Genomic DNA, 24,954 nt, shown 5'->3' on the forward strand with positions numbered 1-24,954 from the left:
ATGGAGAATAAAAGAAAAGATGTAGAATTAATGCCAGTCAATATGATTTTTTTTGGAAAACAGAACCTGCCAAGCTGGCGTGGTATCTTTGAAGAGAACACAGGAGCCAGGTGTTGTTCTGTCCTGCCCACTTCCAGAAAACAGTTGGAATTGCAATAAAGTTCCCTAAAAATGGAAATTTCCTTAGAAGGGAGATTATACATCAGCCTGACATGAAACACCTGCCCAGCAGTTTTACTGGGCCTGGAGTGTTTAATTGGAGTTTGTTTTTTCCAAGAACTATTCCTCTTTCGTTCACTCATGGTGTGCAAATGACAAGCCTCTATTAAACACAATTGTTCAAACTTAATAGCAAATGGAAGTTGCTGGAATAAATGTCCCTAAATCTCTGTTGCTGTGGTGCTGGTGTGGAAAAGGCTGAGTCTGAGCTTCATTTCCTCCACATTGAAATGATCTACTTTCTAAATCATTATCATAAGAAGTTCTGCTGCTTTGGAAAGACTATGATGCAAATTCTTGCAAGTGGCACAAGTTTGTGGTGTTTCTCAGCTGATGTTCTTTCAGCAATCCCAACAGACTTAATTTAATTTCTAATCATTTCACCATGCCTAACACATTTTTCTAAATTACTTCTGCATTTTTACTCAGAGGGAATACTGGCTGATTTTTGCTTATAAAGCTTTTCCCTTTCAATTCCATTGTTTCCTACGCAGAGGGAATGCACAGAGCAATTCTGTGATCAGCTGCTTTCACTCCATGCCATATTTCAATAATAATATGGCAGATACTGTGTATTCCATATATTTCATTTCCCTCCCAGCTCCAACCTCTATCACATTACTCACAGAAGCACTGAACCTCATTGTGGGTGTGGGACATTTTTTAAGCTAGCCCAGCAAAATATGGGTGTGCACAAGTTCACTGCCAGAGAAAATGTGTCCCTTTTGTTCCTATTTAATTACATTTCCATCCTTTTTAGTGTAGAAGAATGGCATATTTAAAGCCTTAAGCTATGTTAACATTATTATTCCCATTGTACCATAAGCAAACATGAAAACAATCAGAAAGAAGGCAATATTTATAAATTACAGTAAGTGTCAAGGCAATAGTTATAAATTATAGTAAATATCTGGTGTTTTCCCAGACACGTGGCATAAGTCTTCATAATTTCATGTCAGAAAATTTGTAACATGCTTCTGTTTATATTCTTTTCTTGCTTCCAGCTTTCGTAATCCTTTTGTTCCTCTTGTGACAATTATTTTCTTAATTTTTGTGTTCCTTTGAATGATCAAAGACATTCTTGCTCAAAAAACAATCATTGTCTATTAAGACAATCCTGTGACATACTGAATTTACCTCCTGGAGTAATTCTCAAGGAAGTCTTTAAGGATTTGAAACAAACAGGTTTGGTTACTCTCTCTTCAAAATCACTAAAAAGATGGAAAACTTTTTTCTTATCTTTGAACTTCACTTCATGCCCTCAGAATTTTCTACAGATTTGGAGACAAATGGAGAACTCAAATTTAATGCAGGGTTACTGTTCCTACACTGGGCAGTTCCAGCCTCAATGTTCTTTTGTTTAATACATCTCCATCTCTAAATTCTGACTTTTATCAAGCCCTTTGAAGAGTTACACAACTATTCTCCCTGTATTCTCAGAGCCTGGATCCATTCTCTCCAAATATTAGATCTGGTTTTGCCTCCTCCTCCTCCTTTCCACTCTCAAAAGGGAGATAGAAAATGAAGCACAATCTCTCCACACAGGAAAAAAAAAAAGAAAAGTATACCTTTGAGTTTATAATGACATGCATAAAAGAAAAACATCTGTAAATGAATGATACAATGCATAAATTTTAGTGTATCATCTATGTAATGCCAGAAGTTCTTAATCAATACAACAGAGATCTAAAAACACATCAATAGATGATTTCAAACTGCACACACTCCTGGAGAACAGTAATTATATTCTCAGAGCTCATTTATAATGAGCTTTTAATTAGAGAGGATGTCCTCACATCTTAATTCTTAAAAGCAGAGAAATGATGAGATGGTAGGTAATTCTTAAAATAACCTGCTTTCATGTAGATTACTTTTTCTTTTATTATGCCAGCACTACAAAGGTTCCTTGCTTAAAGTTACTTGTGGCAATACACGTGCGTGATAAAGGGGGATTCCATTTCCTTTGTCCTCAGTAAGGATGGGTATGGGCATCCCACTAAAGGATGCCTCCTCTAGCATTCAGGGAAAGGTCAACAGGGCTGTGAACAAGAGCTATGACTTCCTCAGACTGGGAGATGACTGGCCAGGTTTTCTTCCCTAATTTATTTGTCTCATTAGACATTCTTCCACACTTCAGGAAACAAAAAACAACATAATCCTATACAAAATGTCTGCATAAAGCTCTGTGTAAAAGCTTCGGTTCTTCCCAGCATAGTTCCTCATGAGAAAGTCTGCTTGCTTGGACAGTAAAACCCAATCAATAAACCCCCCATATTTTTTAATTCAGCAGCTTGTATTTATCCAATTCTCCCATTCTAGCAGTGCACAAAGGTCCTGATGTGTCTGTTGGGATAGACACGTGGCATTTGTCACATTAGGGTTCAACAGGGGCTTGATGCAATTACCTGGTTTGCTTTCATTTGGTTTGCACTGAACTTCTTCCACACACTCTGCAGGAAACCAGCCAATATGTCCCCGGGTGCTTCCTTCCCAGAATCCACCTTCTCCGATGCTCAGCACTAAACAGGGCAGACACAGGCAGTGTTACACTTTGCCTCCTCACACAAATACACAATTTTTGCATTATGCCTTCATCAATCCCTGAAAACAAGAAAACACGGTGCAATAACTAATGCTGGTACCCACAAAAAAGGAACAGCGTAATTCTTTAAGCAGGACCATCCCTACTCAGTCTTTGTAACCATTCCCCAGATTAATTTTTTTTACCACAAGTTTCCTTGGTCTTCACACAATTGTTTCCATTTTCAGTGTTCTCACTGCTGGATTAATGAAAGATAAATACATGGTAATGCCACTACCAAAAATACACTGTCTTGTCTGCTGAAATGAAGTTCTGAACCCATTCTCAAACTGCACCCACAGTGAAATGGATTTCAAGAATACATATTTTGATATCTCCTGCTTTTTCTGACTCCTAAGGAAACATGTTATTTGATTTAGTGGGTAGCTCCAGGGATTTGCAATACAGGTTGAGTAATATGATTTAAGGGTTTGAATACACAGCAAACACTTGAACCTCCCATAGGTGAGATGCACAATGGAGATGCCTTTTGAAACATTTCAATGATTTTTTCTTCAGTAGAAGAAAACAACAATATGGAGGAGAATGATTTGTCAATAGCAGAAGAGGTTTTTATCTGGCACCTCTAATTATCTTGATATTAATTCTAGGACTCGACAAGGATTGTGACAAAAGTCTGCAGAGCAAGAATTTTATTAGTAAGCAACTGGAGGTGAATTATGGTGATGGAAGGACCCTAAATACTTGCTATGGTGTTTAAATTAATATTATAGAAGTTCCTGCAAACCACTCTATGTTTACTATATCTTAGAAGATTATAAATGTACTGTTAGAAAGATGCCGTGCATTAATATTGAAACAAAGGTGATACATCAACAAAACCAGGTTGATATATGGATCAGACACACAGCACAGGCATGTGTGTCTGATCCATATTCCCACAGAGCTTCCCAAAATCAGCCCAGCTCCATCCAGTGAGTGCCAACTCAGCTACAACTGCCCCTGCTGAAAATCAAGGCTAATTAGCCCAAATCCATCTCTCTGCTGAGGGATTCCAGTACCTGGGAATCTGTCTCTGCAGGGTATTTCAGTGCAGGAGGGACATAAAGGAGAGCTGCTTTGATGGTCTCCAATGCCAGCACTTCTGGCACTGTTAAAACATTGCCAGGCTTTAAAAACCTGGTCCCTGCCTGGCTGCAAATGAATTCAGGATCAGGGCAGCTGCTGTGACTCAGGTGCATGGAAGCTGAACTTGATTTGCACTGGTACAGAGCAGGATGAAAATTAAATTAATCAGAGCCCAGAAAAAAATTTAAAACAATTAAAATTATTGGTAATGTAAAAGCAGTCTGGTTTGAGACAACAGGAGCTGTAAAACTGCATTTGAAAATAAGTGTTTACCAGGCTTTTTATTAATGCAACCTTCAGCTATTTGTGGTATCACTTACAGAGCACAGCCATCTATTAACAGAGACATTTGACAGCAAAATGTTTATAAATACATCAATTTTAAGCCTTTTAATGTAGTATATTCCAGAAGACAGATTCCATGAATTGCACATTTACACACCACCACAGTAAGAAGTATATACTAAGTCTCAGGAAACATCCATTAAGGAAAACTCCTACATCTGGATGGGTCCTAAATGCACAATTTCTCAAACAACTTCCTGACATATATGAGGAAACCTATAACCTGTAACTCCTATAAACCTAGCAAGTTATGGGATACTGGAGGAGGGCACTGACCTTGGATGACACCAACAACTCTACAATGAAAATTGAGCTGAATTAAAAAATGTTAGCATGTCTTTTTTTAAAAAATATAAACATGGGCCATAATTAATGAAAAAATATGTTGCTGTATTTCAGGTGTTCTTAATTATATTTAAAGCCTGTGCACATTAACTAACACACATTGTCCATCTGATAATTCAGTGTTACAGAAAATATTCCCTGATCATCCATCCAATATAAATGGGGAATTCAGCAGCTTACAATACACTTTTAACAATTTAACATCTGCTCACATAAGAAAGCATTTCTTAGAGATGAGATAAGGAACCAGGAAAACTTAATAACCTATATGTATATATTAGAATCATTGTAGAATCTGACGGTACATTGGTTTAATTTCAGTCATAAAAGAGAGTGTAGGACTCCAGCCAAAAGAAATTTCCAAATCTGAGACAGTGAGAGTCCTATTGCCAGTAATTAGCTGCCTTTATTTTTTTTTTTTTTCTTTTTTGAGAGGAGTTCTCAGCACTGAATCTCAGTTCTGAATTTCACTCCACAAACTGGCAAGATGCTCCTAACAAAAACTACTTAGATGTTGAGATAGACTTCCCTAATTTGGCATCTTATTAATCTGTCAGATCTGCTGACACTCCAAATTGCACAGATATTTCCAGCTCTAGAAAGAGAGAGGCACTGTAAGGAGGATGTTGGGTATTTCAAACCCATGGAGTGGTTTCATGTGTTTGTGGCAGTAGCAGATGATGTAAATCAACACTTTTGGGAAATGAAATTTGCCTTGGAAGTCTGAGTGCAGAGTGAAAAGGGATTCCTACAGAGCAGAACCAGACCCACTTTAGCCCATTAATATATGAATTATTGAGTATTAGCCATCACTAATAACCAGAGCAAAGGAAAAACTTGTATAGTCCTGCCTGAAGACATAACATCTATGGAAAAGAAGTGGAAGGGTGAAATGAGTACTGCTGTAATGCAGGCAGCCTTCATCATTCTGGGAAAAGCCTCATGTTGGGGGCCCAGATAACAAGGAAAAGCCTGCTGGAGCTGCAAGAGACAAATGAGGGACAGCCTCAACAGTTCAGTTGATGTGCAGAGACAGACAAATCACTGTGGATATGGGGGACAAGCTCATAATCCAATGTAGAAGTTGATCTCTAGATGGTTCTGCATCCCCTAAAACCTTAAAAGGATCTTCATCCCCCTCACATGGTGCCATTAACAACAAATTCTGCAGCATGAGCCAAGGCCATAATAAATTATAGATCTATAAAAACTGGCAATACTTCACTCACTCCAAAGTGAAGAACTTAAAGGATAAATAGAAAAATGCAATTTATCTATTGTAGCCATGAATGGGCTTTTTAAAAAATTAGGCCTTCATTTCTATCTTTCCTCTCCCAATAGTGTTTAAGAGATTCAATGTAACAGGTAATTTGTTACCAGCAAGAGATTTTCCAATCAATGATTTCCCTGCTGAAGGACAAAACAATGGTAAATCAAAGGATAAATTTCCCAAAATTAATAATAAGGCTTTCTAATTTCCAGTGGGTTTTGCTTTTCTTTTGGTAAAATCAGGTGTGGTTTGTATGGCAAGAGCAGGTCAGAGGTTCTTCACACACAACCTGAATTAAAAAATGAATCTGATGTTGTAAGAGTGAAATAAAGTTTCTTGTAACATCAGGAATCCTGGGACATTTCTTCACAATGGTTTAAAAGGGTGGTTTAAAAGAGGAGTTGTATTCAATTATATGAAAAAAAAACTGCAAAGCAAAATTGGATAAGCACTAAACTACTGGGTAATAGGAAAACATGGATAGGCAGGTGGCAATCAGGATCTCCTATTTTAATGTATTTAAAGCATTATACTTAAATCTGTGAGATTCTGCCAGAAAATTATATATTTCAAATATTTTACAATATTATATATTATAAAATTAATAGAATAGAGCATAGAATGCTTTGTCTCTTGAAAATTTAAGTCTATTGGTAACATAACTATTGTAATTGATATTAACATACTAATCTCAAACAGATTAATTACTTAACATACCATCAAAAAAGAATGTAGAATTTGTATCCTCCTGCATTACAGCTCCCTCCATGCCCCAACAAGAAAATAAAGTATTTTTTCCAAATAAATTTTGGTGACTACTATTTCTAAATTCCTTGTGATATTGAAATGCCCAGGAGAAAATTATTCCAGGCAGCCTTATTTGCAAAAATGTCAAGGAAATTTAAAGCCAAATTCAGGCCAATGTCTTTACAGCTGTAACAGAATGTACCTAAAATGTCTTTGTAATATCTAAATCAATTTTTAGTGCTTGGGTAAACTGAATTCTTCTTTATTGGGAAAATAAATAGTCATATGGATTGGGAATGAGAGGCCATATTCTGGGGAAAATGAACATTTCTGCAACCAGCAGAAAAAATAGAAAAATCAACAGAATGACAGTGAAGTATAAAACTGTAAATCCATTGAAAAAAAATTAACAGCTGAACAAGCCTGTGCTCATGTAAAAACTCTGGGTTTGTGTCCTGAGGTAAAGTTCATCTCAATTTTCTTCTTTGAAATACAGGATATTTTAAATTTCTAATTGGTAGAGATGTAACTTTTTTCTCTCAGAAATAATTAACATTGTGATTTAGGCTTTTCTCCTGCTGAAACGTCTGTTGTCTGACGTGAATTTTTGGAATTACTTGTCTTTGGCAGGAGAGCTTCCAAATGACAGACAATCTATGCAGGAACGCTTATTGGAGGCTGTGGTGTCTCATTCCTGGATGTGACCAAAGCCAGGGATTAGGACTGGATGACCCTTAAGGTCCATCCCAACCCCTAAAAACATCCTATGATTCCGTGATTCTTGGATGCAAACAAACTTTACATACAACATAAACGAAGATCAGCACAAGTTATACTTAATCATGCTCTCTTGTGGCAGGCACATTCTTCTCTCAGTATTTTTCATAGAGGAGCACAGAGAGAAGAAAGAGAAAACTATTTCTATTTCTGCTCCTTGTTTTTCCCATGTGGAATGTGTTTGGAGAATTGTTTACCTGGGGTGATTGCTTGATTGGATTCAGGTGAGGATTGTTTGAGCCTGATGGCCAATCCAACCCACCTGGGGCTGGACTCTCACAAGAGGGTTGCGAGTTGTGAGTTAGTTAAATATGGTAGTTAGAACAAATAGGTTTGTAGTTTTAGTATCTCCTTTAAATAGCATATTAATGTATTATAGTACAGTTATAATAAAGAAATCATTCAGCTTTCTGAACTGGAGTCAGACATCATCATCTCTTCCCACCGGGTTCACCTGCATTTACAATACTCTCTGTTAAATGCAGGGATTTTTCTGACTCTGTTCCTCTGACCCTCCTGGCTCCTGACAGCAATCCCTCTCTCCCTGGAAAGGATGCTGAGCAGGATCTGGCTGTTTTCTCTTCTAGGCAGGCTGGTTCTGGCTCCCAAAGACATCATCAAGAGAGCCTGACAGAACCTGAGGTTACAGCAGCAGAGTGAGGAGGACTCAGTGCCCCTCACCCTGCTGCCAGGCACAGGGAGGATTCCAGCACACAGAGACCTTCCTGGGCACTCCACCAACAGTCTGGAAGGGAAACCTCATGTATCTGCAGTTAATGATTCTAGCTAACTGACCTGAGCAGTCAGAATGGACTGCAGCCCTACAGACATTTCTTGTGGTAGAGAAGGAAATGCAGCAGCTCCTTCCCAGCTTGAGTTATGGGAGCTGACCAAATTAGGGAGATAATACAAAGATCCTGACTTAAAACACCTCTTCACCTTTTCTCACCTCCGCTTTCTCTGGAAAGAAACAGTGCAAACAAGCACTTCAGGAAAAGAACCTCGAGGTGAGAAGATGACTGGGGCTACTAATAGAGCAACCACTTTCTATGTCAAACCTGCAAATACAATAAGCTGCACGTAATCCTCTAAATATGAGGAAATATGGCTCAGTTGAAAGAGAACTGAGTGAGGTGTGCAACATTTGGCCCTCTGTGGGAACTTTTTCGCCTTGCATAAGGTTTCTATGAAGATCACCTTTTCCCTGTTATTTAAGTTCTATAAAATAGTTTTGAGAAAGTGAGGGAGAGATGAAAACAGTGTGAGAAATCAATCTGCACTGATCTGAGTTTTGGTCAGAAATCACACATTGCAAAAATCCACCCACTGATCCCCAGTTCTCTTGAGAGACATGTATTCAGAGTCAAGTTTGCTCTTCTCCACAGTGATGCCTGAACTTGATTCAGGGGAATTCAGAGAGAATTAATGGAGAAGGGGCCCCAAGCCAACCCAGATGCAGACCCTGCAGTGTTGCATGGCACCACACTGGTGCACTCACAGCTCCCCTCTGACTCCTAGTGCTCCCTGTCCCCTGAATATTCCAGACCAGTTGCTGACTACCCAAGAAAGGATGTGTTAAAGTAGTCAAGCATGATGACAGGGGATTTGTGGATGCTTTTACCTCCTGATCCCTTCCCATGGCCTCTGACAGCAAAAGGAACTCTCCTGCTGGAGCAGGAGCAAGTCCAGGTCTTTGTTACATTTTGATAGCACCACTCTGTCCTGCCCTTCAGGCACAAGCAGCCTGAAGGGATGAGTTAGGATAGGACCTGTGATGAGCCGCTGTTTGTCGTGCTAAGAACTGAAATCAAACCGTTCAAATCAGGAGACAGAAAGGAAGCAAAACAGACCAGTGAACCTGGGTAAGATTAATATTCCATTTCACATTCATTTCATCCTTCATGTGAAAGAGCAGCTGAACAACACCTTGCAAACCTCTTAGGTTCAATTCTGCTGCCACACTTACCCACACAAGGTACAAAATGCTCTTGAAGAAACAGAACAGCCTTTCTGAGGCTCATCCCTTCCCAGTATTTTGTTTACTAATCTAACAAGTGCAAAAGCCCAGGAGACCAACTTTCCTCCTGCCCACAAGCACTGTCTGTTTGCAGTATCTCTGAGCACAGCAGGGGTTTAATAATCTTTCTTTTTCAAAATGACTTACAAGTGGATTTCACAAGAAATGAAAATGTTAGCGATATATTTGGATTGCCCTGCTGGCTGAGATCACACTGAAATAAAAGCAGAGTTGCAAGGGTCAGTATTTCTGATGCACAGAAGTACTGACTTCCTGCCCAGAGCAGATGCTTGAGCTGCTGCTACTGAGTTACGCCTGCTCCTCTGACCCCGAGGAATGGAGCTGAGAGCTGCATTTGGGTTTACCACAACTCTTCTGTGATGTGCCTGCACCAGAGCTATCTCAGAGGGCTCATGGAAATCTGCTGGAACATATTTGAGATACTGAAATAACTCGCTGGTTTTCCATACCCTGGGCACTAGAAAAAGCTGAGAGAGCAGGGGAGGAAGGCAGCCTGAAAAGAAGAAGGATCTCAGAAGACCAAGAAAAACAAAGCTGTGAGCAGTGTGAGACTTCAAATGCTCTCAAAGTATTTTAATCAGGTGGTTTTTTTCTTTCTAAATCAGTGAAGGATAGTTCATGTGCATTTTAGGTATGCTTTAATATAACCCAGACTCTGAAAACAATTCTGATTGTTTAATTTTGAAGTGACCAGAGCCTGTCTGCACCCGGAACTCAGACCTGTTACCTTCCCAAACAAAAACCTTCTCTATTGCTTTATCTTCATGGACAAGAAAACTACTAATTTGCTCACAAAGAATTTTTTGAGCATTGCAATCTCTGAGTTTTGCTGTCAAAGAGAACACTTAATTTCCAGTGCAAGAATTAAATTTAGGAGCACAAAAGCTGATTCAAATTAGTTTTACAGATGTGCAAATTAGTTTTACAGTGTGCATTTGGATTGTGACAGATTTATTGCTATGGACTTTCAGATACAGAAGGAAGAAAGAAAAAAAATATAAAAACAAAATATTAGAAGTACTTCAGTGAGGAATCAAACTAGGTCTCCTTTATTTATGTGAAAACATAAGATTAGGGCAGTTCTGGCATAAATAAAGATATCAGATTTATTTTTGCAAGCAGCCATGGCTCTTCTCTCATGAGTGGCAGACACACAAATGATGTCAGTGTGTATGACTAACAACTAAAAATACAGCAGGTATTTTTGTACAGGCTACATAATATCCTATGAATACAAGACCATTTTGTTTAGTTTACATTTCTTTGAACCTTGCCCATTCACAGATTTCTCTGAGCAGTTTCCTTGTATCACATACTGTGAACTATTGTCACTCATGCACTTCTACCAGTTTTAGAAAGAAAAAAAAAAAAACAATCCTGCTTCATCTGCATCTGATGAAAACATCTGACTTTTCATCAAGAGTTTAGGAATTCATCGCTCTCTGTGACCCTTCTAATTCTGCCAAGTTAAAAAAGAAAATCCATAAAAACATTTCCCAAGTAATCCCTTTCTCTAATATGTTGTTCTGGGGTTTTATCCCTGCAAAAAATGCCTTGCTACATCTTTGCTGTGATTAGTCTCATGGGATGTACTCGTGATGAGTATCTCCCTGGGGTCAGCCTGAATACGGGGCACAATCCCACAGCCAGTGCCAGGCCACATTTGAACTCCCCAGAGCACTCCAAGAGACAGGACTTGGGCATCAGTGTCTTACACAGAACAGTGCAGTCACCAAGCTGGAGCAGAGAGGGGCCAAGACAAAGCTTTTCCATTTCTCAGTGAGTATGTTTCCAAAGTGAAGGAAAAATTGAATTCCAAGGGGATTAATATTCTCCCATTTCCTCCAAGTACTGCACAGAGCAAGTTGCTAAACCCCAAACAGGCTGAGCCATGGTCTTGCTAAGTCTGTAAAAGACAGAAAATACATCCAGTACCAAGAATTCCTGCTCAGAAAGAGGAAAATATGCAGGATCTCCTTATAGTCAGCAGTTTTGGCACTCCCACAGCACTGAAGACTCTGAGTTCTACTGCCTGTGCTTTTGGAGGGTGGAGGTCCTGCTCACATGGAGTAATTTTTTTAAACATCACAGAATCCTGGAATAGTTTAGGTTGGAAGGGACCTTCAAGATCATCTTGTTCTGACCTTCTCCCAGTGAAAGGGTAACCTTCCACTATCCCAGATTGCTCCAAACTCTGTCCAACCTGGCCTTGGACACTTCTAGGGATGGGGCAGCCACAGCTTCTCGGGCCACCTGTGCCAGGGCTTCACCCCCTCCCAGGGAAGAATTTCCTTCTCAAATCTAGTCTGAATCTACCATCTTTCAGTTCAAAACCATTGCTCCTTGTCCTATCACTACGTTTATTGTCTAGCGATAATTATATTTTGACTGAAACAGGGACAGGAATCCAGATTTAATTGGACCTGGATTTTTTGGCACAAAATTTTTTAACAGCTTCTTGGATACTGTTACACAACAGAGACCTCTTTAAAGCACCACTGTCTTTTCCCTGCACTCTTTGTTCTCTCCATGACCTTGCCGTGTTCATTCTGACATATTTTTTGCTGCAGCTGAGGAACCATTGACATGGTAACACGAAATAGGATTTGATCTTGTTCTGGAAGTTTTCCCTTTGATTAGCTCTGGGAGCCTGTCACACACTGTTCCAGCCCTGCCATGCAAACAGCCTTAAATTACATTTCTCAAGGTTTCATCCTTGGGAGTAACACTGACAATCCCTATGTACACTTGTTCTTTCTCCAACCCTCTCCAAAAGCAGGCTGACACATAGAAATCTTGCCCAACTTTGCAGCAAAGTTCTCTAAAATGCTTTAAAACAAATGGACCTGCAAAAATTCTGCCAGATTTTGATTCAGTCTGCAAATCATATTCTTGAAGCTGAAAAAATAATCCCTGCAGGAATGATTTGATGTAGGATGGGCACATCCCCCTTTTAATGACGGTAATAATTAATGTGTTACTTTCAATAAACTTACATTTTCCCCACAAAGAAGAAATCCTAGCCATAATTCCATTTTTTATTTCAGCATTTAGAGTGCCACCCCAAAATCACTGGTCTCACATTTAGGCTACACCATTTTATGAAAACATGAAAAGTAGACTAATTCCTTCTGCAATGTTTTCCAGTGACTGTTACTGTAACTTAGAACCAAGGGCTCCTGAATTAATTTTTCAAAAATATAAAACACTTCATTGAAATGTAAAGCCTTTATTCTGGGATTATTTTTATTATCTGGATTTATTATTTTTTAATAGTCTCAAAACCTAAGGTGAACCACTTGCCAGATAGGGGATGACTCTAAAATATTCAGCATTCCAGGCAACCTGTTTCAGTGTTTCCTCTTTTGCCAGGAAACACAATTTCTGTCTTGTCTTTTCCCAGAACTGACCAGAGTTGTCTTATTCTGGTGAGAAGAACTTGTGTGGTTGATATTCAGTCCTCTACATAAACAGAATATTCCTGCACCCTTAAATTCAACAGGACAATTGAACATCTCTGTGTCCAACACCTGCCACAGACCAGCCACTCATTCCTTGTCCATTGACACTTGCAAGATCTCTATGAACACTGAGTGGAGAAAGTTATTTAGTACCCCCAAAATTTCATCCTAGTTCTTGTGCACCATGAGATCATAATCACTGCTTCCTACCTGATCAGGGAACAAACTTGAGAACTGCAAAATTATCTTCTCAGCCCTACAGACTCTAAGTTTAACCTTCTCCCTTCGTCCTTGCATTTAAAATTAATTTTGCATGTTTTACCTTTAAGTGCAGCACCCTTCAAATTTCTGTCTAACACCTTCTGAGGGCTGGAGTTAACAGAAATTATTAAACTCAAAAATGTCTCAGAATCAGTACATCCAAAAATAAAAATGCAAAAATACCTTCTATGGCTCCCTATTTTTTTTTCCAGCTACTGTTTGCAGGCTCAAGGGAGAAGGTATTTGAAGTCTTCCTTTGTGAGATAAGTAGTTCCCTTCACAAGAAAATTTATTTAGGACATTGAATTTAATCCCTTTTGTTTGATTTCCATAACTGTTGTTTGATTTGTATGGGTCCAACACAAAGTCTCTTTTATTCTGTTTTACCTGGATGTGCAAAACCACAGCCTCACACCTCACTCTGGGGAAGGCAAGTCCTGTACACCCTATCTCCCAGTTTTTCAGCTGTACCTGGATGTATTGACTGCCTTCAAAGCAATAACAAAGCTTAGCCTTAATTTAAACCTGGTCTTAGCATGTATATGCAGTAGTGAACAGAAATCTCACATGCACCACCATGCTTCCTCCAAAATTATATTTACAGGAGGTTCTCCCTACCCATTTACCCCAAATCCCAGGAGGGGACATTTTCTACTCAACCAATTAAATGTTCCTGGAGGAAAGGACCTGAAGCAGAGCTGACCTTACCCCCATTCCCTTCCTGAGCTGTTTAGATAGCTGACAGGTTTACAACCCCTTAAAGCCCTGGAGCAGTGCCTCTGGAATGGCTCCAGCAGCAAATTCCGTGCCCTGGGTAAGAGAAAATGGTGCTATTACTACACAGAGTTGTGAGTTGTGGCAGCACTTTGAAGTCAGTTAAAGTGGCAACTAAATATGCATTGGTTACAAAACAGAACCAGGAGCAAAATACACTGCAAAGAAACAAATGCATAAAAGAACTTTCACATACATATTATTTCTACCTGTGTAAAAGAGAATTTTTACATAAAATTCCCACCTAGCAAGAGAAAAGGTTTATTCCAAATGAATTAGGTGCTCACCTTTGACTCGATCTCCTTTGTGCAGGTGAATTTCCCCTTCCCCTTGAGGTTGATATGGCTTTACAACGATAAAAAGTCTCCCAGGGACAGCACTGTAGAGCTTCCTTTTGGGACCCTGATAATCCAAGGCAGACAGAGTATCCTTGTTGGCACTGGGACTGTAAACGGCACTGGAAATTGAAATGAAAAATCATTAACAGCTTACTCAAAAGGGGAAAGTTAATAATTTACCATCACATTAGCAGGATTAAATTAAGCAGTAAATAACAAAACTATCTCCCAGTAAGACATCTAACCCTGCAGAAATAACACCAAACAGGAGCTTTTAAGAGTTGAAATCTTTCAGTATGAAACATGATCAATATTCACCTGACCATAATGGCTTAGAACAGAAACCACACAGCATTAAAGCTTTTCATTTTTCCGCAAATTAAACTTGCACATTCCCAGGCCCTAATTAAATTCAAAATTTATATGCCCATCATACATTCCCAGCATGTCAATTTGTCAGAGGGACTTGAAACTGTGTGTATTTACAATTATTGGGAATGGATATCTTTGTAACACAGAGTGAACAAGTGAGAGCACTGAATTATTAACTAAATGGACTGAATAATCAAGTTACTTCATCACTCCAAGGCCCAAGGTTAAATTTAGGTCTGCATAAAGCCCGGTACTTATGGTTAACATTTTCCAAATGATCATTTCTTCTGGGTGGCAATCACCAGATCACTCAGTGACTGCAGAATGTGCTCAGGAGAGCCACAGGTCACCACCACCTCACAGACATGGTGTATAAAAAAGGAATTGTTGAAAGGTGGAGAACAATGCATAAGATCATTCTTAAACCTGTGGTAAAATGAGTGAACTCTCAAAAAGATATGAAAAGAGAACGAGGCAAATACTAAAGAGGGTGGGAAACCTGTCATAACAAACTTGCAGTCAACTTCAAAAAAACCCCAAAGCATAAAAACTTGCAGTCTTAACCAAAGTCTAGAAAAGGAAAATATTAATGAGAAGAAGTAATACTAAAAGAGATTGGTGGGGAAAAGTTAGGCTGCCAAAGGAAGAAGGGTGATTATAACACTCTGCTTGCTTTAATGTAAGAAAGTATCTCAAACTGGTTAAGCAAAATGAAATACAACGGCTGGGGTCTGCTGAGTTTCAACCTTTTTTTCTTTTTTCTTTTTTTTTTTTTTTAAACCAGTCTCCTACCAAAATGGTAGCCAGTAAGTCAACAGGTACAGAGGTCTGATAAAAACCCCACCTATTGGATCTTTCCTATCAGGAACACTCCTGTTTTCCTGCAGTAATCTCTTCACCATTTGGAACTCATTTGGAACTACATGCCCCTTTCACCTTGTTCTGTTCTGTTACTGTGAAGGGATGCTGCTAATGGTAAGCCCCACTCAGGAGTTTAGAAGTGAGCTCTGGTTGCATGTCTGTGATGGAGTTTGCACCAGAAACCTCAGCCAACTCTCACAGTTGTTTAAAGAAAGCCTGGAAAAGATGACATTCAGATTTCAGTTCTTTTGCTCCATTCCTTTTTCCTTATAAGTGGAGGAACAGTCATCACCATAAAAAAAAAAAAAAAATCCAGATCAAGCTGGGTTTCTGCCTAGTCTGGTGGCAGCTATTCCCAGTGTAATCTCCCAGCATCTACTTTAACTGTGAGCCCAGAAGATACATTCATTTTCTCCCTCACTGAAAGAGAAAAGGGAAATGGCACATTAAACCCACACAAGGAATGCAGAACTTCTCAGGCAACAGGCTCACTAATGGAAATCAGGGCTGCAACGTGGGGTGCAGGACTTTTTAAAAAGAGATCTTTCCTCTCCCTTGCTTGTCCCCAGCGTGGGCTCCAAGCCCAGCAAGTGCCATGCCAAGAAAGAGCAGGAGGAGGATGCGGAGATTTCAAGAGAGGTGTAGACATGTTTCCCTCTCAGCCAGAAGAAGGTGGCCATCCTTGGCAGCTCAGCCCTCACTGAGGCTGTGTTGGCATCTCATTCACTGATTTCTGTGGGGTACATTCCACACAAAGGCTGTCCCTTCCCTTTCACTCCCAGATCCCCCCCTCCCAACCATTCTGCTGTGAAAAGCAACAGCCTTGTTACAATAATGTTAGAGAATCAAGAACAATTTGGCTTGGAAGGGACCTTTAAGACCATCCGGTGCCACCCCCTGCCATGGACAGGGACACCTTCCACTGGAGCAGGTTGTTCCAGCCTGGCTTTGGACACTTCCAGGCATGGGGCAGCCACAGCTTCTCTGGGAAGTCTGTTCCAGTGACTTGCCAACCTCTAAGGAAAGAATTGCTTCCTAATATCCAATCTAAATCTCTTCTCTTTCAGTTTGAGAGGACAGAACACCTGAGCCACACAGTCTGCAAAAGTCACATGAACCCCTTCCAGCATGGCTTTCCAGCACCTCTCCACAGACCTCATTAACCCTTTGTCACAGTCTGACCTTCTCCATCCCTGTGCCCCTTCTGGCTGCTTCTGCCCCACAACCCAGCCTTCTGCTCTGTCAAAAAGGGCTTTTCCATCTCAGGGGAGCAACAGCTTTGCAGTGACTGTCATTATTTGCAAATAATAAGCAGAGACAGCAACAGTTCCCACATTTAGCTAACAGTAAGTAGGTGGTCATGCAGTTAAACAAAATCTGTGAGGAAAGTGTCATATAAGGCACCACTTCTGACTGCAAAATGGGCCTGAGGCAAGAAAAGACATTATTTGCAGGAAAAATTATATCTATAAATCCTTTTAGTTGTCTTTAAATTTAGAGAGCCTTCAGCTCTCTTCTCAGTACTTGCACATACTCTGGACTTCTCTGAAACAAGTCTTGGTGGCACAGAGGGAATTCTGCAGCTGGGTAGCAGTTTCAGATGCTGTGATTCTGATGCACTAAGAGAAACACCAAAATTTTATATCCACAAACTCTCAGGCATTAAATTAGGTCCCATTGTCACCTGAGCTACTTTTCAGAAAGGGAAGAGGAAAGTGGCTGAACAAAGTCAAAGCAAATCAATGTTTGCTTAATCAAAAAAAAATTCTTATTGTAACCCCCAGCTCAAAGGATTGTTTATACTCCTAGAATTTGAAGTGTGTTATCCCAGAAACACTGATGAAAAGGCACTTTTTATCCCGTTCAGCTAAAATAATCACTGACCCTAAGGTAGAACCTCCCACTCTGGTGGCATCAGCAGAATCCAGAGGAACAAAAGAACACTCATTCTCTGAAAAGAACCTTACAACCTCCTCACTTCAACTCCTCATCCAGTTGAAGCCTCATTACAGACTGATCTTGAGCTGTTACTGGGCTCTGTGAGGAAATGCCACCTAAATTATACCAAATGAATTTTTGCCATTATTATAACATACAACAAAGCAAGATGAGCTTGCCTTGCTGCATGAAACCACTGGCATACAGCATCTGTATCCCCTTCCTTCCCTTTAATTTCACTCCTTCTTACATGCCAGACAACTCTGTCTCACAATTCACCAGATCTCCCCTGTCCAGCAGTATTGTATCCATCACAGTGCCTGGCAGTTTGGGTGCCTAGGGCCAGGGAGAGCAGAGGAACAGGCATGGTAACAGAGGCAGTGTCAACTACATGACATTTTGTTTTACTAACTTGAAAACTCCACTGAACATCCCTTACACCTACAAACAGCAAAGAGAAACTAACGGCTGCATTTCTTGACAATTCCCAGGTCCTTTTCTACTCTGAACAGCAGACATATACATATGTCTGAACAGAACAGACAAAGCCTGATTTTCAAATGAGTTACATGTGTTTGGTCAAAACATGTGAGCTCTGGTTCTCTCCAGCAGCGCTCAGCTCTGATGCCTCCCAGCCTTTTTGCAGCACTTTAACTCCTTGTCCTGGTGCAGCTCCATCTCTTTCACATTTGACAGGAGTTCTTGAGTCCAGGGCAGTGCCTTTTCAAACCTGCAGCCCCCATACGTGATCAAAACTTAGCCCCAGCCCTCTGCTTTATTCCATGGCTTACAACATCTACATGACTCTCATTAGTTGGATTTGCTCTCCAGTGGGATAAGAGCTGCAGGATATTTGCCCAGAATGCCTGCTAGATCACATTACTCCCTCTATTTCACTCTTTGGTTCAGTACACACCTACAGAAGGGAGAACTTACACAGCCTCTGCTCCATCACCCATGAGCAGCTCCAACACAAGTTCTAGGCATGACCAATAGTTCTGTGAAGGGACCAGGTATCCCAGAAGAAGTTTGCTTCACTGTTATGTACAATCCTTATTTCAACTATGGGATGATGTGCAGAGCCAGCACTTTGAGCTGGAGGTGCAAAATCTGTGTTAAGTCACTGCTGAACTTGAAAGTCTGCCTGGCTGCTGAAGCTCTTTAAGGAAACAGTTTTGGTGGCTTTGGTGCTTCCAATTAAAATATTTACACTTGGGCACGGTCCACTGTGCTGAGAAAGAATAACTATATATTCTAGAGTGTAAATAACATAAAGGAACGTGGCAGGCCAGCATGGTGCTTTTAGGAGTACCTTGTGTTGTGAAACAGCCAAAGCTCACCTGATGTGCCTGTGCTGCTGCCTCTTGGCATCTTCTCCCAGCCTGTTGAGGGACGGCGAGCGGCTCCGGGAGGATGGAGTGTAACTCCCCACAGTTTTTACAGTTCCATTGGGATTATTCTGCATCTGTTGGAGCAGGTGAGGGGAAAGGCTGCGGTGTGAAGAGGCAGAAGAGGAGGCTGACCACTCGGGGAGGTTGTTGATGTTCAGGTTGTTGTCGCTGTTGGAGCGGAGCAGGATCCGGGGGGCTGCCAAGGTGCTGGGAGGCCTCCTCCTCCTATTGGAGTAGGTGGGAGCCTCCCTAAAGGGCACTGTGCAAATAAAGACATGGAGGGTGATCTCAGATTATTTCACATCCATGTGTGTTTACCACCACATGCAACATATGGCATTGTTTCTTCTGCAGAGACAGAAACTCCACCTTGCCAGCAGAGCTGATCAAATTATCTTTAGAACATCATTAAATCAAAAACAACAGAGCAACATTAACCTGTTTGCTGGCTTGAAAACATGGTGAGGCAACACCAGTGCCCTGAGCCTGCTGAACACTCTGAACTGTGCTCTAGGAAATGGGAAACACCTCATTATTGCCAAGTTTGAGGCTCAGCACTTCTTTTGAGTGCTGTGTTGTCACATTCAGTCAGAAAGGCACAGAACAGAGCTGCCCAGCAAAATTCCTGATGCATGGACTTGCAGTTTCCATCCCCCACTTGGTACCCAAACTGGTCCAGACCTAAGTTCAAGTTCAGGCCTAACCTGAAATCTGTGAACATTCACCTTATCCCCATCTTGCAGGTTAAAAATCGAGGACGCGTCTTCCTGTCCTGGCAGAACTCTATTACACTGCAATCCCCAGGCATTCCCCTCTTTCTAATCCTGGCATTCCTACCACATCCATTACTATGATATATAGAGCATATTACCCCAGGGTAATACATTGGCTCCGTCACGTGCCACATCCCAGAGGGAACACCAAGGTATCCAAAGGCTCCAAGAAACTCCTTAATGAAAGAGCCACAACACAAACCAAAGCAAGGGTGACACAGATCTAACTCCGAGCAGAGGGTCCAGCCCTCCATGCTTGCTCCTGGTACACACGAGCATTCACACCATTTTCCAGTTCGTTTTTTCCCAATCCAGTGGGTCAGTTTGTCCCAAGTACAACTTAGAAGGCAAATTCCCTAATAAAAAAGGACTCAATTATCAGCATATGTGATGGAATTTCCTGCCCTGTCATAAAGGAATTGACCCTAAAACCTCATGGTGGCCTTGATCCCTGCTATTGTAACTGCCCTCATTAATTTCTCTCGGTGGAGCTCATGGGGTCACAAAACCTGAGCCAAAGTGCAAAGATTTACATTCAAAAAGTCACAGTGGCATAACTAACAAAAGGCAGCCAGGCATTATTCTGAGGGCTTCACTGAGGTGTTGTAATTCTCAAAGAAAAAAATCATATTTAAATTGGGAAAGAAGACCCACAAAATATCATCCTTCTTGTCTAAAGTGCCAGTAAGTGCCATTTATAAAAAGCCAGAAATTTCTACTCATTCAATACCCTTCAAAACCACAAAAAAAAAAAAAAAAAAAAAAAAACAGAGTAAGAATGTCTGTCATAATGCAAGTAAATAAATTCACATAAATATGAATATAGATAGGAATCAATCTGTCCTGCCTTGAAATAGAGCCTTTAATTGAGAGAACAAAGCAAAATTTAAGGTTTCAGTGCAAAGCTGAAAGCATATTTATAGCATAAAATAGGGATGGAACTGTGAGTAAAAGAATGGTTTGTATCATTTTCACCAGAGTCAGTTTATGATTACAGTTTATCAATTAGAATCCTGAATTTTTTACAATAACATCCTTGGTATTTCCAGTGAAATGAAACTTCCTCTAGTAAATGGCTCAACAACATCTGAACAACCAAACACAGGAACAGCATGCACAGAAACAGCTTCAATTCATTCCCCTGCTTCCTTTGAAATAAGGGAAATAGACTTTAAAAGCTGTTAAAAAGGGAGAAAGCACAGAAGTCCAATGCTTATGCTAGAAACTAGCAGAAACTCTGGCTAATTTTCCTGAAATTTCAAGTTTTTCCCCATTCCATATTTCTTTAAGGTTTCAAAGCAGCTGAGGGTGTCATGAGAACACCTTGGTGCTTCAGATGTCACAGTGAAAGCCCCAGTTAGTGCTAACTTGCAGCAAACTCACAGCATTTGTCTCCAAAACTGGCACATACAGACCCTTAAGTCGACGTGTGGGGCAGAGATACATTTCTACATTCCTTTATTTTTGACATTTGGAATACAGCTCCAGAAAACACTTCATTGAAGATGGGATCTTTTCCAGGTACAATAAAGCAGAATTCAGTCAAGGAGAAAACACGTAAACTGAGTACAGGGGATGTTTGGCATGCTCAGGTTTGCTACCAGAAGGTCTAGTGCTGTTCCTTTAGGTCACCAAAGTTTGCCTTGGATTCAGTAAAAATTGAGTTCTGACCTTTAGATTTTAATTAATTTCTCATTAAACTGAAAGCAGCCTGCCCAGCCCTTCCAGCCACAGGCAGAGAAAACAAAATCCTGCCAGCGTTTTGGGGACGTTTACTGGGACTCTGGAGAGGCTGGTGGGGTCTCTGCTGGTGGGAGGGAGGACAAGGACAGGGTGCCAGGGCACGGTGACAGCACGGACAGAGAGCTGCAGGGCACATCTGTACTGACAGATTGGAGAAACCACCCTCCAGGCACCGGAGGAAAGGAAATCTTTTTCCCTTACACACTTCAGGAGCATTTTACAAGCATTTAATGTTCATATTTAAGAGCATTAAATAAGCATTAATAACTCTTTTAATTAAGAGTTTAGCTTTTGTTTTGCTATTAATGTTCTATTCTTGAGAACTATGAGCAAAATTAGCCTTTACTACAGGAAATAGAGAAGAGGACAACTAATTACACCAATTGATGTGTGTCTAACACAAATCTTTTATAGAAAGAGTTAAAAATAAGCATTTCTGTGCCTGAAGTGATTAATATTCCACCCAACTGTTTCTTTTCCCCAGCAATCTGCAAACTGTAAGTGGGTGGGTATTTTTTTAGCTGCTTATCAGTATTATTTATATTATTTTCACAATTAAAAAACAGAACTACAACAAAAAATGATGAAATGCAAATGTCCATGCTTTAGTCCCTATTGAACTCTGCTTTCCCCGAATATTTCACCATGTTTCAGAACTGCAAGAATAACTGTGGCAAAACTTCTTTGGAAAAACACTTGATATAAAATGACATGAAAATACTGAACCAATTCTGTGCCCCAAAAGTTTAAATTTATCATCTCTAAAAGCATACTTGAAAGTACCACATAATCCTTCCTGCAGTTCTCCGAATTCTATTCCTGGCACTTCATACATCTGAAGGTGCAATTCAGCACCATTCACTGATAAAATTCACCTAGGAAAATCTTTCTGTATCTCCAAATGCATTTCTTAGGGAACAAAAACATTTTTATAACTACTTGATTCTTCAGAGAAAATCCTAAAAGGAATAAAGTCACATCCAGCTTTAATAACCACTTGCCTAAATGGACTGCCTAACATCAAATAATTTTGAAAAAGAAATTGCAGGAATTGATTAATTATAGAGTCACTAAGCTAATCATATTAAATGTACACAAGAAAACACCAGTCTGAAACATCAAAGTGTTCTGTTTTCATCGCTTACCTTCTTTCTTTGTGAAGGCATTTAACAAAGACTTCATTTTCCCTTTTTACTTTAGCAGCAATCCCCTCATTATATAACCTTTGCAGGCAAGAAAGAGGCAAAAAAAGATTAAAAAAAATAATATTTATAAAAAAACAAAACAAAAAAACCAAGCTACCCAATTTCTATGTGTTCAGGCTGGCTGCACCCTGACATAAGCAGCAGGTTTCTGGGCACTGTGGAATTGCGAGCATAGCTGGGCATGCAGTACCCAGCGTTCTGGTGACAAAGCCCACCCCACATTCTGTCTGTCAGCTGGGAGCCAACTGTGCACAGACTGGAGCTGCTTTAAAAAAAAAAAAAAAAAAAAAAAAAAAGAAACGCGCTCCTGCTATCTCTCGCAGCTTAGTCATGTGAACCTGCCGCCGCCACAGCCCCGCAGCGCAGAAGCTGCTCCCGCTCCCAGCCCGCCGGCGGCGGGAGCGCCGCGGCCCCGGGAGCCACAGATCCCCCTTCCCAGGCGGGAGAGGCGCTGGAGCAGCTGGGGCTGGGCACGGGAAAGCCCGGCCAGGGCTGGGAGCTGCCGGGGACCTGCCTTTCAACTTGTACAGCTGCCTCTCGGTGCTCAGAGCATCCCCCCTGGTTATTCGCTTGTTGCTATTCAGGTGCTTGTTCCTTACTCACTTTTTGCTATTTCCTTTTCCCTGTTTCTTTTTCCCCACTGATTTCCCCTTCTGCTCTTCACTTTTTGTTATTTATTCCCTTTCCCCCTATTTATTTATTATTTATTACAAAGGACCAATCTGAGAATCACAAAGGGCCCCAAGCTTCACACAATGACCATGTTAAGGATGAAGCCAGACCTGCCACTACACAGAATGTCTCACCTATATTCCTGTATTCCAGTTTGAAACAGAGGGGATGATACAAGCACAATTATTCTCCCCTCCCCTTCCATTGCGCTGGAATAAAAAAGAATTTCCTTTTGGACAGAGTAAGAATACAAAAAAAAAAAAAAAAAAAAAAAAAAAAAAAATTGACCAAGCTCATTTGGTAAATTTGATGCAGATGCCAGGAAATACAAGATGTAACCAGAGAAGTTTGGAAAGTCCTAATTCTGAAAGAAAAAGAAACCCAGGGATAACTATGCTTGGCAGTGCAAACATGCTTCCAGAGGAAGAGCAGATAACTGAAACAGGCATATAGGAAGGAGGGGGAGGTGCTAAAAATCACAAAAATTTTAAGCAGATCTACTTAGATCTAAGACACAAAGATTCCAAAGGATAGGAAATTCATGGTCTAATAAAAAAAGAGTAATCTATGTTAAAAGATTGCCTTCCAGTAATATAAACTATATTACATCCAGTAATATAAACTATTACCTAGTTTATATGAACTATAAACTAGGTAATAAATATTTATTCTATTTCAGGCTTCTTCACTGCTCACTAATGCATCCCTTTGGAAAATCAAGAGGTTTCTTACTGAGGAAACTGCTTCAAGAAAGTCAGAAAATAAATTACCTAAATGGATGTAATGTCTGTGTGCATAGTGATCTCACAGTTAACACAGAACTGAAAAGAATTAGTAAGCATAAATAAATTGAACAATTTAAACTTAATTTAACATCCCAGCATTTAATTTACAAAGAAAAGAATATTTCCCTAATATAATTTTACATTTAGTTCAATTTATTTTTGAAAGCAACTATCCTTAGCAGGTGGAACTCTTACTAGAGGAAATGGACACAGAACATGTGCAGCATTAAACATCTTTATTTGACAGGAAAAAACCTTCTTCTTGATTTCTAATAGATGCAAGGCTTCCTAAAGAATAACTTTGAACTTTAATTCATTAACTTATAAATATGTGCATTAATTAGCTCCACAGAAGAATCAATATAATCTTCAGAACAAGAACTGCTCCACCAATTAGGGCTGTGCCACTAATTTGAATTATAACCCTGTGTGGGTTCCATTTTCTAATATCTTCAGCCAATCCCCTGATTATATTTGGAGCTGCAGAACACAAAGGAACTAGGAGTGTTAGTGGAACCCTTAAACTGCTTTTTCCTTTCCCTGGGTGTCAGTGGTGGAAAGCAGTGACAGTCCAGGCCCTTAAGGACAGGAATTAGGCCAGGGAAGGGTTAACTCAATCCTTCTCATTCCTCTCTGTTCATATACAGTAAAATAAAAACAGGCAACTGTAGTCAATCAAAATCAATCCCAGGGGGGATTTTTATTAGATTCTTGCCAGAGCTGTAACATTTCATCATCTGGAGGTTTCTATCAGTTATAAAAACATCCAAAATATGAAAGTCACTTGAAATTTTTAAGTTTTGTGGAAATAGTGGTAACTCTTTCAGACCTACAGCATCAGAGAGATTACCTGATGAGTGATCATTTTATTCCATTTAACTGTCTTTCCCCCAACATGGGAAATGCAATGTCTTCCTAAATAGCAGAGCCTCCTGCAATAACCACTATTGTACAATGGGAAAATGTGAC

General features: G+C 40.2%; 1 protein-coding gene across 4 annotated transcripts in view; it reads right to left on the reverse strand.

Moving 5' to 3' along the window:
* The window catches only part of SHANK2 (SH3 and multiple ankyrin repeat domains 2), a 279,014-nt gene that overhangs the window by 160,629 nt on the left and 93,431 nt on the right, over positions 1–24,954 (reverse strand). For 3 of the 4 annotated variants that reach the window (XM_085581233.1, XM_085581231.1, XM_085581232.1), the window contains 3 exons: positions 18,757–19,066; positions 14,195–14,364; positions 2,625–2,738 (listed from right to left, as the gene is read on the reverse strand). In XM_085581233.1, coding sequence (XP_085437359.1) covers positions 2,625–2,738; positions 14,195–14,364; positions 18,757–19,066 — 594 coding nt within the window. Of the gene's footprint in view, positions 1–2,624; positions 2,739–14,194; positions 14,365–18,756; positions 19,067–22,468; positions 22,838–24,954 lie in introns of those variants that run through there. The other variant, XM_077784362.2, reaches the window with a different exon arrangement.

Source organism: Lonchura striata, chromosome 5, assembly GCF_050655825.1.
Source record: "Lonchura striata isolate lonStrDom1 chromosome 5, ASM5065582v1, whole genome shotgun sequence".
Taxonomy (NCBI): domain Eukaryota; kingdom Metazoa; phylum Chordata; class Aves; order Passeriformes; family Estrildidae; genus Lonchura; species Lonchura striata.